We start from the raw sequence: 16,042 nt of genomic DNA, 5'->3' as shown, positions 1-16,042 counted from the left end.
GCATTGTTGGCATCCCACCCTAAGCAAAGAGGTCATTTGGCCCTCCAATGACAAAGGTGGATCAAGGATCATTCACAAACTACACACCAACTGTTTATTCAGATGGTGTGAAACCTTGTGTCTCTATCTTGACAAGATTCAGCTTCGGTTTATTGGTTCTCATCCACCCAACCACTGCAGCTAGGCATCTTTGAAAACAGTCACAGCCTCTCCTGATTCAGATGTAACAGAGAAATGGAGCTGGGAATCCTCACCATACAAATGATGCCATGCTATGATCTGGCAGCAGATCACTGCTCCAGCATTTCATGTCTTACCGAGAATATTGTGTGTGGCCATGCAATGTCGAAGTGCTGAAGAGTATGAACAGTTGTTTTCACAAGTCAGCTGGTGAGTGTATTGTTGGAACTGCATACCAAATAAGGCAGCTTTGTATGTTCATGTGATCACTGCATTCACAGAGCCCAGAATTAACTCTGTCCCAACTGCATTAGGAGGTTAGGCTTCCCATAATTTAAGAAATACTAAAGTGACATTAGTTCCATAGGTGTACCCTTTCAGCCCCAAACTCACTGCCACCATGTCCTTCCCCCGCCCCACTCAGATAAGCTGCAGTGACACCAGTGTTGGGAAGGCAGCCACCATAGCACTGTACAAAACCATCAGCATCTACTGGTTTTTCTCCTTTCATAATTGGCCACATTAAATTAACTCACTCTGACCAGAAAAGTTATCCCTGTGCCCACCAAGCTTGAAAATTGGGCCCAAACTGCCCTATAAACTCCCTATAAGCCTTCCTACTAGGTGGTTGGTTAATAAGCATTGGTCACCCGGTAAATGAGTGGCTGATTTCACACTGAACTTGTTCCACCAAAATTCTGCAAGCTGGTTGCACTAACATTTCCCTGCTTAAAGCTGAGAGATGAAAGAAGCTCCTCTTTAATTTGTGACAAAGTTCTTGGCTGATTAGATGCAAATGAGGATAGGACTCCTGACAAAAAAAGAAGTTATCTAATAAAAACAGCTGAGCATGTCACAGTAGTGTAGGCTGGAGAGAAGACAGAATGAGAGAATTAAAGGGCATGGAAGCCCTGTCCTCCTTTGCATCTGGTCACCATAGGGGACTTGTTTTTATGGCAGGCTGTTTGGAATAATCATGTATTCAGTATGTGTGGAGAAGGAACTGGCAAACCACTCCAGTATTTTGTCAAGAAAACTTCATGGACATAAAAAAGGAGAAGCTTTGAAAGTGAGAGTTTCCAAGGTTATGCTCTGGTTCATGGGGTCACGGAGGGTCAAACAGGACTAAGACGACTAAACAACAACAGTATGTGCAGAAAATTCAAAACTGGGATCTAAAGCAATAGATAACTTGGACTACTCACCTTTGATTATAATCTAGAATCGCTCTTTAGAACTGATCAGAAAAAGGTCTTTTGGTTTGTTATCAATTCCATAATTTTAAGGGATGAAATGACGATTTCTCCAGTCATGTTGCTGGATCAGTTTCAGTGACAATGGCTGATTCCCCTTCATGCTCAGAACTTCTTATCCAGAATGTAATTTCTTATGAAGAAGAAACAGGCACTTATTGGCTAATTGACCTCTTGGGATATTCTAATGTTGTAGTGGAGTAATCTTTTAAAAACATCACTGAGAATTTCAAGTGAAGACCAAACAATTTATGATAGATAATATTAGAGAAATTACTCAAAGGGGCCCCACACCCTCTCCAGGATGTCCCTGGATAGTGAATTTGTTCAGCTTCAATCCCAAAATCAAAATCAAACAAAGTAGAAGAGTAGAAAAAATATTTATTTTTATTTGAAACAGTTGTATTTTAACTGAGATGATATTGTAATCTTAACCTTCAAAGTCCTAAAGAGCTTGAGATCAAGATTCATGAAGGAATATCTTATTCTGATCTAAGCTCCCACCCCATGGATGGTGCTCTTTCTATCTAACCCACTTAGCGTGGTCACCCAAGATTCCCTTGGCTCAGTGTGTGTTTATTTCAAGAACACTGCCACTCTTTTCATGCCTGCCATTCTCTTTATCACAAAAATATAATATTTTTAACATTTAGATGACAGTTACATTTCTGTGGCCACAATGTCATTGAGCATTTCTTTTGTGATTTCATTCTAATGATGAACCTGGCCTGTAACGATGCACATCAGGTAAACATCGTTCTCACCTCTATTGTTGCCCTGCCACCATTCGTTCTGACTATGACATCAAATGCGTACATAATGTCTGCCATTCTTGGCATCCTGTCCACTACAGGCCTTCTCTACCTGCTCTTCCCATCAGCATCTCAGTCAAGGGTCTTTTAAATAAAGAAATAAAAACATATACTTCAAAAGCATTTTCTTATTATTCCTGTATACACGTATGCCCCAAAGGTAACTGGAAGCATAGCAAAATGCATACGGGAGAGGAGTAACTAAGGTTGCAATCCTATGAACCAGGAGTGGGGAGCAATTGACCAGTGGGCCGGATGCAATCTCCAGAAGTTTCTCATTTGGCCTAAAGTGCCTCCCCACACCCTGAAAGAATCAAGTTTTTGACTATAGTGGTACCTTGGGTTAAGAACTTAATTCGTTCTGGAGGTCTGTTCTTAGCCTGAAGCACCACTTTAGCTAATGGGGCCTCCTGCTGCTGCTGCGCCGCCACTGCATGATTTCTGTTCTCATCCTGAAGAAAAGTTCTTAACCCAAGGTAATATTTCTGGGTTAGCGGAGTCTGTAACCTGAAGCATATATAACCTGAAGCGTATGTAACCTGAGGTACCACTGTATACATAAACACTAGGCGAGCCAGTGTGGTGTAGTGGTTAAGAGCGGTAGTCTCATAATCTGGGGAACCAGGTTCGCGTCTCCGCTCCTCCACATGCAGCTGCTGGGTGACCTTGGGCCAGTCATACTTCTCTGAAGTCTCTCAGCCCCACTCACCTCTCAGAGTGTTTGTTGTGGGGGAGGAAAGGAAAGGAGAATGTTAGCCGCTTTGAGACTCCTTAAAGGGAGTGAAAGGTGGGATATCAAATCCAAACTCTTCTTCTTCTTCTTCTTCTTCTTCTTCTTCTTCTTCTTCTTCTGCTTCCCTCAAGCCTAATTGCAGGAGTGGGACTTTTTACAGGGTTTCAACTGGGAAGGGCACTGGGCACTGCAGCTCTCCAAACCACAATTTGACTTGACAAAAAGCTTGCTACTGAAGTCTTGAGCCTATGGTTGGAGGCAATATTCTGAAGAAAGTAGCTGGGGAGGAGAGGGTTATTGTATGTGAGCATTTCTGTGATGTGGTTGTATCCATTTAAATTAAGGGACCTAAGTTGGTCATGTCCATTATTTACTATGGGTTCATTCTGAGCACAACTAGCATATAGTATATCCCACAGAGCATGTGTATCTGTATCAATGTTCTATCTGAGTGTGTGATTTATATGAGGGTGGCTATACCCATCTAGTCTTGCCTGATTTTGTCTTGGCCATTCATGTAATACATGAAAGGGGCTTGTGACCAAGAAGGGGGGGGGGGAGCACTTTAACCAGCTGTGCAAGAAGTGTGTACATTGTATCTGTGTGAAACAGGGAGAGGGGTATGTAACTAGTAAGAAGAATATATGCCAGAGTCATGTTGATTTATTATATGGAGAATATGGTGTGTTAGACACAGGGAAGAATTATTACTGTTATTATTTATACTTTTTGTTTTATTAATATTATTATGGGTTAAATTTCTATACAGCCCTTCATCTGAGGGTTATAGGGCAGTTTACAATATAAAAACACAAAAATACATAACATAGTTAGAAACCAAAACAAGAACATCCACCCACACGGTTTAAAAGGCCATAAATTGTTTAATTTGCCAAAGGTCTGGGAGAAGAAGAAGAATAATATTTATTTATTCATTCATACATACATACATACATACATACCCCACCCATCTGGCTGGGTTTCCCCAGCCACTCTGGGCTGTTCACAACAGGATATTAAAAACACGATAAAACATCAAACATTAAAAACTTCCCTAAACAGGGCTGCCTTCAGATGTCTTTTAAAAGTCAGGTAGTTGTTTATTTCCTTGACATCTGATGGGAGGGCATTCCACAGGGTGGGCACCACTGCCAAGAAGGCCCTCTGCCTGGTTCCCTGAAACCTCACTTCTTGCAGTGAGGGAACCGCCAAAACGCCCTCGGAGCTGGACCTCAGTGTCCGGGCTGAACGATGTGGGTGGAGATTCTCCTTCAGGTACACTGGGCAGAGGTCATCCAGGGCTTTAAAAGTCAGTACCAACACTTTAAATTGTGCTCAGAAACGTACTGGGAGCCAATGTAGGTCTTTCAGTTATATGGTCTCGGCGGCCACTCCCAGTCACCAGTCTAGCTGCCAGGTTGTGAATGTTTTTGCCTGGTTCCTAAACATATGTTATGAAGGCGCCAGGGGAGCCTCCCTGGGGAGAGCATCCCGCAAGAAGGGATCCACTGCAGAAGAGGCACATTCTTGTGTTGCTGACCTCCCAAGGCACACGAAGAAGGAACTCAGGTGATGATTGCAGAGTCTGGGTTTTATACAAAATAGTCTTCAAGTGACTTAAGAAGACAAAATGCAAACAAGTAAAACCATTAAAAAGCCATAAAATTAAAAATTAATGTACAATGCAAAATGTTCTAGATGGCCATCCAAGGATACAGCAAGGAGATATCCTATCCCACCAGATGAACACCACAGTAGAGGCTAGTTTCACTACCAAAGGCCTGGGTAAAAGTACGTATCTTAGCCTGGCACCTAAAAAACACCAATGATGGAACCAGATGCACTTCCCTGGCCAGAATATTCCACAAATGGGGGTCCACTACTGAAAAGGCCTGTAATCACATGGCCAGCCACTGCATGAAACATACAACAAATGTGACAGAGTAATGTGATTCAGGACTGAGTGATGATAATATTTGTAGGGATCAGATGGGATTACCATGAGGAATTATAAAATATACATCAAGCCATCGTGTCCACGATGAAAGCATTGTGTTGACTGGGTTTGATATATTGACGATAGTTTCTGATTAAATCCCATAAGATTCTACATTCATGCCCTTTCCATGCCCTTTTGCCTCTACTGTCCATCTCTCTTGCCTGAAAAGTCACGTACACAGCCCATTTGCTTCGCCAGGCAGGCATCCTGGGCCATAAAGATAGTGGGCAAGCTTCTTGGAAGTAGCTTTCTGATATGGTAATCTTAGGATGTTAATCTTAGGGCCAGGAAATAGATCTCACATGAAAGTGATAATGATCGTTGTCCTCCTGGCCATTCTTCTTATCATATGTATTGCTTGTTTATCACCTCCGGGGTTGCCAAATGCTCTTCTTTGTAGTTCTGTTCTTTGTTTACCCTGTGCTTAATTAGTTTTAGTAGTTTAACTTGTCCCCATGTGGGTTTGTGGAAATGCTCAGAAGAAATCTGATTGGTTCTTACGAACACTCTGTAAAAAGCTTTTTTGTGAATAAAACTACCTGGGCCAGGGGCTGCAGATGGACAAGCACAGAGAGACGATTATACGCACCCTTCCCAGAGTCTTGCTGGTTCAAGCCTCTGTGTGTATTCTTATTAATCAGAGTTCAATCCTTCCTTTACTTTGCGAATGCAACAAATATTAAAAGAGGGATAGGTGGTAAGTGTGACTAAGTGTGAACATTAGGAGAAGGTATTGCAAAAAGAAAGTTGATTTGTTATATGTGATTCATGACATCCATCTCTGATGTTCATTGGCCGAAATGTAGAGGGTACTGGAAGGAGTATCCCAGGTGTTCAATACAGCCAAAACAAAAGCAGAATCCTTTTAAATGTTTTGATTTCTTGAAGAAGAAGCCCTTTCATTCCTCATTACAATTCATCTTGAAACAAACACTGACATTCAAAATAATTGAACTGGAAAGGACCAAGGAAAGTTAAGTAACTTAGAAGTTATGTATGTACAAGAAAAAATTCCAATTACCAGTTTTCATCTATATTAATTCATATATTGTGGTTCCTCTGGAAAGCTCCAAATATGATATATGAGATTCACTTAATCTCCAATCCAGATGGTACCCTGCTGTATCCTTCCTTAGCTATACAGGGAGAATATTCCAAGTGATATTAGAATTCAACATGATCAAGCCTCCTTGTTTAGAAACACCATCATAAGATCTGAAAACAAGAGGTCAATGCACTCTTATGTGAATTACAAAATTGGCTACCTGACTTTCTCAGGGCTTCTTTCACTTCTTTGTTCCTCAGGCTGTATATGAGGGGATTGACCAAAGGTGTCAAGATGGTGTAAAAAACAGAGAACACTTTGTTCAGTTCTTTCAGTTCATTGGTATCTGGCAAAACATACACAATGGTTAGGGTGCCGTAGAAAATGGTCACCACAATGAGGTGAGCAGAGCAGGTAGAGAAGGCCTTTTGCCTTCCTGTGGCAGAGGGGATTCGAAGAATGGCAGCAATGATATACGCATATGATGTTACGGTCAGAATGAATGGTGGCAGGGTAGCAAAAGAAGCCAGAATGGCTGATACCAGTTTAACTTGTTGTGTGCCACTGCAGGCCAGATTAATCAATGGAGTGAAATCACAAAAGAAATGCTCGATGACATTGTGGCCACAAAAGGATAACTGTGATATAAAGAGAAATGAGGCTGTGTTTATCACAAAGCTGCCAATCCAAGATCCAGCAACAAGCTGAAGGCAAATCTTGAGATTCATAAGTGTGGAGTAGTACAGGGGTCAGCAAATTGCCAAGTAGCGATCATAAGACATTGCTGCCAGGAGATAGCATTCTACAGCCGCAAAAACCACAAAAGCCCATAACTGAAGAAAACAGCTATAAATAGACACAGCTTGGTTCTGAGTTAAGAAACTGGCCAGCATTCTAGGCAGGATGGTTGAGCTGTAACAAATCTCCAAACAAGACAAATTGCCCAAGAAGAAATACATGGGGGTACGGAGGTGCTGAACTCTCACAACTAGCACAACAATGATCAGGTTCCCAACTATAGTCATGATGTAAATAACCAGAAACACCACAAAGAGAGGAATTTGCAGATCACGTAGGTCTCCAAAGCCATGAAGGATGAATTCTGTAATGATGGTTTCATTTCTCTCCTCTAGTTTCTGCATCCTTTCCATCAGCTTAGCAGGAGAAATGCAATCTGTTTGATTAGCATTACATAAGAAGCATTACACGAGAAGCAGGCAAACAGGAAGGAGTGCACTCTGATTCAATAAAAGAATTGGGCAGCTTCTGGAGGAGTCAGGAGTTAATGTTCCATAAGGCAATACACAAACAGTTCATATCAACCCTGCAACAACAAACCCTGAAAATTTGCCACCTCTTTCAGAGTCTGAGCACACGAGAAAGTATATTCCGTTTGTTAACTCACCTTCGGCAAATATCAGTAGACAAATAGTTTCCTATCATTAATCCACTTAGGAGATGATAGGTTGAAGGTGATAAATGAAAACAGGTATCCAGGAAAATATATCACAATATGCTTATATAGTAAGGAGTGTTCTGTGAGTAAAAACATAAAGCTGTGGTCTGTTTTGATTTTTCAAAGTCTTATTCTTTAAGCATAGATATGATGTTTCCTCATACACAGACCTCTCAGGGATCAGTGCAGTGACAGTACTTGACTCTGTCCTAACACCCATGGCTTCTTATATCGGGCTTAAGAAGAATGTGAGAAGCAGCAGGCATTCATGTCCTAATTAATGTCTTAGGGAATGTTTGAGGGATTCTTTGTTTCTGAATAAGTAATAAAAAGTATTGCTTGTAAATCTCTTTGGGGAATATCTAAGTAGGCAAAACAAAGGGTTTCAAGGGAAGGCAAAAGTGTTTGATTACCAGAATTTCTCATGGGATTCCCACACCCTCCCTAGACTGCCACTGCATTTCAGCTGAAGTGAAATTAATGTGCGACCTCCTAAAAGCCCAAGTCAACAAGAGTAGGGTGTGTGGATGGGTATGCACACATGCCTGCAATGTCTCCTGCATGCTGCACACCCAGTGTACCAGCACGGAATGGGAATGTCTGCAGGCATTTTCTAAGTCCATTTTGTTGAACATGTTTAGACACCACTGTGCAGTAAGGAAACATTCAAAGCAAGATGGTCAGTATGGAGCACACAGGGAAGCCATGGTTACTATTCCCTATTCAGGCATAGTGTCTGAACATGATTAGTAAGTTGTATCAAAGCCATTCACAAAATTAATCATAATAAGAAGCACAAGAAAGTCAGAAAAACATGCAAATTACCGGGAGGGGGAAAGACTTCAAGAGAAACTAAAATGTGTGGATTTAAAAGTCAAAATAATAGGGCTGTGCACCTCCCCTCCACACCATCAACCCTCCCTGGGTCAACTTGGGGACCACCTGCTCCACCTTGAGTCCAGTCCCAAAGTAGTTTGGAAGGTGGTGTTTATGTTTAATGAATGTCTAATGCCTAATTAAACATACAGATGAGAGGGGGAGGGAGAAGTAGATGTTGCTCTCCACCCCGCTCCCAACTGACAGCAGGGCAGCAAGCTCAATTTTGCAGGGGGCTCTTTGGAAATGGCTTCTTTGCAGAGGCAAGGAAAGGAGAGGGTGTGTGTACATTAAGCCTGCAGCTTACGTGGGGGTTCAGTTCCCGGGAACAGCACACAGGCGCAAAAACACATAAAACCAGGAAGGCTCAGATCACCTCCTCTTCACTCAGATGACCTCTGCTTGTTCTCCATGCTCTTGCTAGGTCCTATCTTCCTCTCCAACTCTCTGACAATACCCGAATACTCTCCCAGGGTGAGTCCAATGCCCCTTCCGATCGTCAGGAGGAGGGGGGGTTGCGGGATCACGACCCCGCCTACTCTCGCTCCCGCGAGGCTGGCGCCAGCCTCGCGGGAGGCAGGGAATTCCCCTATTTAGCATCCCCTGTGGCGCCAGCCAATCGGCTGGCAGCAGGGGCGGGCCTTTGTAAGGCCACATAAGGTCGGGGCAGCCCTCGGCTCGCCCCTTTTGCCTCGAGACGACGCGGTTTGCGCTCATCAGCTGTTCAGCCAGGTCGCCAGGTCCTCGTGGGGTTCGTCGTCTTCCAGGCCCTCGTGGTTCCGACTTCAGCGATCGGATTTCAGCGATCGGATCGCAGCGCTGGGAGCGCTCATCAGCTGTTTCAGCCGGTCACGTGCTCAGCAAGCGTCCGCTCATCAGCTGGGAGTCGGAACGCTAGCTGCCGCTCGTCAGCAGCGCGCCGGCAAGCGTCTGCTCTTCTGTTTTGCTGCGTGAACGGATTGAAGCGCCAGAAGCCTCCCAGCGGCCGTTTCCTTTGCAGAGCCAGCAACAGCCGACGCCTGGTCGCCCTCCAGTGCTGCCGACTCGCCACCTCTTACGCACAGGTTTTTCTAAGGGTCCTCACAGCATTATACGTTCTGCGGGCGCCGCCACGGGGACGGGGGCTTCGGGGGCTGTTAGCGAGTTGGGGGGGCTTCAAAAGCAGCATTCTTTACGTCCCTCTGCCAGGGAGGGTACCTACGGGTGGCAGGAAATTTGGTGAGCGTTCATCTTCTGGGGGCTGCAATTTGTTCTCTTAATTTTGGCTTATTGCTGGGGCTTGTTTTTCTGTTATTGGGGATAAACTTGCTTACTTTGCCTGTTTTCGGAGCGCATAGCGGCACCGTTGCTAGGCTACGGGTAGCTCCGGCAGTCATTTGCTTCTGATCACGTGGCCTGCGACGGCAGCCATCTTGCCATAGGCAGGCTAGCCTGGGAGCCCCCTCACAAACTAGGCTGAGCAGGCGCCCTTGTGGCAATACTGCAGCATAGCAACAACAGCAATAGCATTTGTGGTCGCATTGATTTAGCTTACGCTGTATTACTTCAGGATTAATTGGATATAACCTAGCCGGTTTACCGGCCCCTTCACAGTATTTATAATTATTAGATTGTTTGGCACTAAATTAATTTGAGCTGAATTACAGTTTGGTTGTCTTACACAGGGTGTTTTAAAAGAATATTTGGTGGTTTATAAGGTATTCCCAACTTGTTCAATTTATTGCGTGCAAACAGATAAATACAGAATATTCCTGCTGTGTTTGTTACTTTCCCAGGCCTGCTCTGTCTGGAGATTCATTTAGCGTTGCCATAGAAACGCCTGTGTTGTGGCATTGAAGGTTTGCTATTGCTGCCGGCTAGCTTGTTTGTTGCCATAGAAACCCTATTATCTCGCCAGCCAGCAGAACAATTCTAAGGCTAACGACCAGTAATTAGGGCTATTGTTTCCCAGTGACATACTTAGTGGCTTTCCTGGCAGCTTAATCTCACTGTGTTTTGCCAGATCTCCAGCCAACTATAGCAGATTAGATAGATAGCGATAGCCCCAGTCACTTAAATACATATAAATAACAATTCTTATTTATAGATAGATATAAATAAATAAATAAATAAATAAATAAATAAATAAACAAATAATAAACAATAAATAAATAAATAAATAAATACATACATACATACATACTACAAAAAAAATTAAAATTAATAATTCAATAAATAAATAAAATAATAATAAAATACAATTAAATAAATAATTAATTAAATAGAGTAAAAAAAAAAACTTGATTTGCTTACAAGCTTGACTTGACTTGCGCCCTCCCCCGAGGCGCTGCCTTTGGCTCTGACATGGAGGGGAACAGCGACCCCCGACAATCTCAGCGTGGCAATGCCCTGATGCCAACAGGCCCTTGTAACCCTCAGGCCTTGGCCCAGCTTTTTTCCGCGCTTCAATCATTTTACGCGCAGTGCAGGCCACCTGTCACTCCCTCTCCGAACATCGTCGAGGTGTCACAAGATTGCATACCAGATACACCCCCCAGTCAGCAAGGTCAGGATGGTCCCTCCACTAGCGCAGCTAACGCGGTTGAGCAGGCCCCCAATAGGCCACGGACGCGCTTACAAGCTGCTCGAACTCAAAAATCTAAGTCAGGCCCACTAAAAGGCAAAGCACCAGCTAAAAAGCCTAGGGCGAGCGTGCAAAAGGCCAGGCCGGCGGTGGCCTCCTCATCAGCTCCGCGCCAGGAGGTGATTGACGTTCCCAGTGTTTTCCAGGATAACCCAAGGCAACCTAGCACCTCGGAGGAGTCATCTTCTGAGGAGGAGCTACCCCCTCAGCAGGTGGCCCCTGCCAGCGACTCGGCCCCCCGTGAAGACACGTCACGGGGCGGAAAGCGGAAGGCGAAGAAAAAGCACTGGTCTAAGAAAAGCAAGAAGAGGGACACTTCGGACTCCGAGGATGAAACAGGTACGTCTTCATCAGATGGGGATAGTGACGCTCCGATGGAAACTTATTGGGGAGAGGGGGAGGACATTGGAGCTCCACAATGGGTGCATGAACGGAGGGCCAACTCACACAGGAAGACATTTAATGGCACGCTTGATTGGAAGGATGGGGCCCTGGTTCCAGACGTTAAAGTCTCAACCAACGCGGCCACTGACTTCATTCTCGGGAATCACCTCTCTAAGAGGAAAAGGAACAAGATATTGAATGGCAATTATGTGGATATGTTTTCCTTGCTGCCCCCAGCACAGGTCAAAGGGAAAGGGGAGAAAATAAAGTACTATGGGAAAAGAAGGTACAGGGCACCCAGGGTGGAGCGAACGTTCGAGAATTGGCTTAATGGCTATCAAGTCTTTATGGCTGTGGTGTCAAGTTGCTATCCCAAGAGGGGGTCGCACCTCGTGTCCTACCTGGCATACGTCAGGAGGGCCCGGGAGATGGCAGGAGATGAAGCCGCTTTGGCGTATGATGAAGATTTTCGAAGGAATGCCTCGCTGCTGTCCTCAACGCGCTGGGACCAAAAGGACAACAATTGCTGGTTTGACCATGTGGGGCCCAATATCGAGAAAAAAACCGTTCAACAGCCAAAGTCTGGTAAGGTGGAGACCCAACGCCGTAGACAGTGCTGGGACTTCAACAAGGGGACCTGTCAGCGCGTAACTTGTAAGTACCTGCATGAATGCGATAGGTGCTTAGGCAGCCACCCGCCGATCAACTGCTTTAAAGGTAGGCAGCAGCCCTTTCGTGGAGGCAGGGGTCACCTCTCCCGGGGAAACAGGGGTGGCCCCATGGGACCTGCAGCCCCCGCCCAAGGGCCACCTGGGGCTCGTTACTAACATCTCCCTAAGCCTCGCGTGCTCTCCGATAAAATTGGAACCCCTGAGAGCACTGTTAAAGTTCTATCCAAATAGGCGTGCAGCCCACCTATTGGATGAGGGGTTTTCTGAAGGTTTTAGAATTCCGGTTGCCTTCACACCCAATTCCACTTGCCCCCCTAACCAGAAATCAGTCTTAGAAAGGCCCGACATCGCGTTTAAAAAAATACAGAAGGAGATAACAGCCGGCAGGGTGGCCGGCCCATTCGCAACTCCACCTATCGAAGGGCTTCATATCTCCCCGCTCGGTATTGTCCCAAAGAAGGCCCCCGGTGAATTTAGAATGATACACAACCTGTCCTATCCCAAGGGAACCTCAGTTAATGACGCCATCCCCCAAGAGATGTGCACGGTGAAGTATTCGTCTTTTGACCAAGCTGTGCGGTTGGTGCGAAGTTTTGGCAGGGGCGCCTTTATGGCAAAATGCGACATTGAGTCAGCATTTCGCCTACTCCCGGTTCATCCGGAAGACTTCCGCTGGTTGGGTTTCAAGTTCGAGGGAGCTTACTTCATTGACAAAGCAATGCCCATGGGTTGTTCTATTGCCTGTGCTGCGTTCGAGACCTTCAGCACATTCATGGAATGGGCCCTAAAGTTTAGAACTGGCACTCTAGGGGTGGGTCATTATCTCGATGATTTTATTTTGGTGGCAAGTGACGCTGGGGAGTGCAATTCCCTCCTCCGGGCTTTCGAGTCCTTAGCTAGGGAACTGGGGGTACCTCTAGCGAGCGAGAAGACTGAGGGTCCGGTCACTACTATGACCTACCTGGGTATTGAACTGGACACCGTAGCCCAAACCTCGCGCTTACCAGCTGACAAATTGGTTGCCCTAAGGGAGCTGATCGGCCAAATGCTGCCTTTAATGAAGGTCACCTTGAGGCAAATTCAATCCCTCCTGGGACACCTCAACTTCGCCTGCCGCGTGGTTTCCCCCGGCCGTCCCTTTTGCGGCCGCCTAGCAAAGCTGTCCACGGGCTTACGGTCACCCCATCACAGAGTGCGCCTTTCCAAGGCAGTAAAGGCGGACCTCCTTGTTTGATTGCAATTCCTGGATGGGTTCAACGGCATATCGCTGTGGCAGGATAGCCTGGCGCTGCAGTCTGATTTCCAAGTACATTCGGACGCCGCTGGGTCCTTAGGTTTTGGGGTCTATTTCAGGGGCCAGTGGTGTGCTCAGCACTGGCCTTCCTCCTGGCAAGGTAAACCAATACTACGGGACTTGACATTCTTAGAATTTTTTCCCATCGTAGTTGCAATCCACTTATGGGAAGACCAGTTCAGAAACCATAGGGTCTGTTTCTGGACGGACAACCTAGCGGTAGTGTCAGTGTTGAATAAACAATCATCACGTTCTCCCAGAGTTGCGTCCCTTTTACGGTTCTTCGTCCTTTCCTGTCTGCGGTTGAACCTTCACGCTTCAGCCAAGTTTGTCCCTGGTATTGATAATAACATCGCGGATGCTCTATCTCGTTTCCAGATGGAACGCTTTCGCTCATTGGCGCCGGATGCGCAGCAGCAGCCGCAACCATTCCCGGAGCACCTCTGGAATATTGGCAACGAGAAGCAATAAAGGGAGTATTGTCTGCGCTAGCGCCTTCTACCCTGAGATCGTATAATAAGGCATGGCTAGACTTCACATCCTTTCGCATCAAAAAGGAGCGGTTCAAGCCAGGCAGGCCACCGTCCAAGTCTGCAGTCATAGAGTATTTGGTCCACCTTAGAGATCTTGGCCGGGCCCCCAAAACCCTTAATATTCATTCAGCAGCAATATCCTTCTTTTCTAAAACTCTATTTTCGGTGGATCCCTGCTCGCATTTTGTGGTGCGAAAGATGCTTGAGGGCTGGCGCAGGTCCAGGCCTCACGGCCGGGACAGGAGAAGGCCAATAACTTTAGATATACTCACCCAAATCCGTAGGAAGCTGAGGGCCCTGTGTTGGTCAAGATATGAAGCCAGATTATTTTCAGCAGCGTTTTCTTTCGCGTTTTTTGGCGCCCTACGCATAGGCGAAGTGGTCTGTGAGGACCGCGCTGCCTCTAGGGGGCTACTGCTTGAGGACGTAACGGTGAGCAGTGCGCTTGTGATGTTAAAAATCCGTAGTTCGAAGACTGATCAGCTGGGCAAGGGAGCCTTGATTCGCCTGCAGGCGACTCATAAGGCGGGCCCCTGCCCCGTAAAGGATGCTAGAAAATACCTGTGTATGAGACCAGAATCTAATGGCCCCTTCTTCTTACATTCCGACGGTTCCCCCCTTTCAAAGCAGCAGTTCACTAGGGTCTTGTGCAAAGCAATAGCCGCCATCGGGCTTCCCCAAGAAGAGTACGCTGCGCACTCCTTCCGCATTGGGGCGGCGACCACCGCCGCGCATATGGGTTTACCGGCAGAAAGAATTATGGACATGGGGCGCTGGAAGTCTAACGCATACCGGGGTTACATCCGAAAGCCCTTCTAAATTCCCCTTAGCGTCCCCCCTGGGCACTCCTCCTGATGTGGTTCTCCGATTTTCTCATTTCAGGTGCTGATGTGATTCGACTGTGGGTTATCGGCCACAGCATCGTATATTGGGCAAAACGGCGCGCAGAACAAAAGGGCTGGGCTAAAGAGCTATTGCTACCCAGCAGGGTTAAATTGTCTTGGATCACTAGGAGGGGTATGCGTTGGGAAGAGTTTTTCCCAGCTGTATCCAAAAAAATCGCTGCCGAGGGCCCACCCAGTGCCCTGGTCATTCAGCTGGGCGAGAACGACTTGGCTTATAGGAAAGGGGTGGACTTGATTTGGAACATTATCAATGACTTGGAATGGTTGCGGGCATCCCATGAGAACATTACAATAATTTGGTCATCTTTGCTGGAAAGGCGTTTCTGGCGGAACGCAGAGAAACCCGTGGCGGTGAATAAAGCTAGGAGGATAGTGGAGCGCACAGTGGTGCGTAGAGTGGCCGCATTGGGGGGCCACGTCATTCAACACCCAGGCATACGGTTTGACAAAGAAAGCCTTTTTCGCTGGGATGGCGTGCATCTATCTGATGCTGGCAACGATATTTGGTTGACAGATATTTTACAAGGCATTAGGGATTGGTTACAGGTCTGAGGGTATTGGCGGCGAGCCGGTTTGCGGCTCGGTGGCGGTAGGCATTGGCCGGGGTATTGTCATGCAGATGAGGTTGGGGGGGAGGAGCGCCATCACCTCCCCCAATGCTTGAAGGGTAGTTCGTTAAAGGACTCCGAGGGGCGACACCTCGTCCGAAACCTACGGAGGCTAGGGCCTAAAGCGCGCCCCCGAGCGGTAACCCCTCGGGGAGCGCCTAGGGATATGCATCTCGGGTGGCTCCCCCTGTTGGTGTTTAACCCTTCCCGGTTAGTCCGGATAGTCGGTTAGGGGCCAATGCCTAAAGCCAATACCCTTCTCTCCTGTAATCAATAAAGTTGTGGCCATTTACGCCCATTAACCTTAAACTCTGTGTCTGTTGTCTTCATTTATTTCACCTGGGGGGGGAGGGAATAGCCACGCAATGGCTGATGAGATTGCCAACGGTTGTTTCCCACTCCTCCACTTCCTTTTGACATTTTGTCTACAACATGTTTTTATTTCCCCTGAATTTTCCAGTTTATTATTCTTATTATTACAGTGGTACCTTGGTTCCCAAATGACTTGGTTCTCAAACACTTTCGTTCTCAAACTCCAAAAACCCGGAAGTAAGTGTTCTGGTTTTCGAACGATTTTTGGAAGCCAAACGTCCGATGCAGTTGTCGGCTATTGTTTCTGGGAAGCCTGCACTAATCAGGAGCTGTACCTTGGTTTTCGAACATTTTGGAA

At 46.2% G+C, this 16,042-nt stretch overlaps 2 protein-coding genes across 2 annotated transcripts in view; one reads left to right on the top strand and one right to left on the bottom strand.

The window, feature by feature from the left end:
- LOC308461817 (olfactory receptor 5AP2-like) overlaps positions 1 to 16,042 on the top strand; it is a gene marked incomplete at its 3' end in the record, with an annotated part of 253,933 nt that overhangs the window by 178,111 nt on the left and 59,780 nt on the right. The window lies entirely within an intron of this gene.
- LOC308461484 (olfactory receptor 6B1-like) lies at positions 6,184 to 7,576 on the bottom strand (the record flags this gene model as incomplete). The annotated part of the gene is given in 2 exon segments (XM_080978474.1): positions 6,184 to 6,771; positions 6,775 to 7,576. Coding segments are annotated over 2 exon segments (987 nt in total). The 5' UTR covers positions 7,174 to 7,576.

This window comes from Podarcis pityusensis (assembly GCF_964106645.2).
Source record: "Podarcis pityusensis genome assembly, chromosome: 13".
Taxonomy (NCBI): Eukaryota; Metazoa; Chordata; class Lepidosauria; order Squamata; family Lacertidae; genus Podarcis; species Podarcis pityusensis.
Note: the sequence above shows the minus strand (reverse complement) of the source record. Positions and strands in the feature narration are given on the sequence as shown.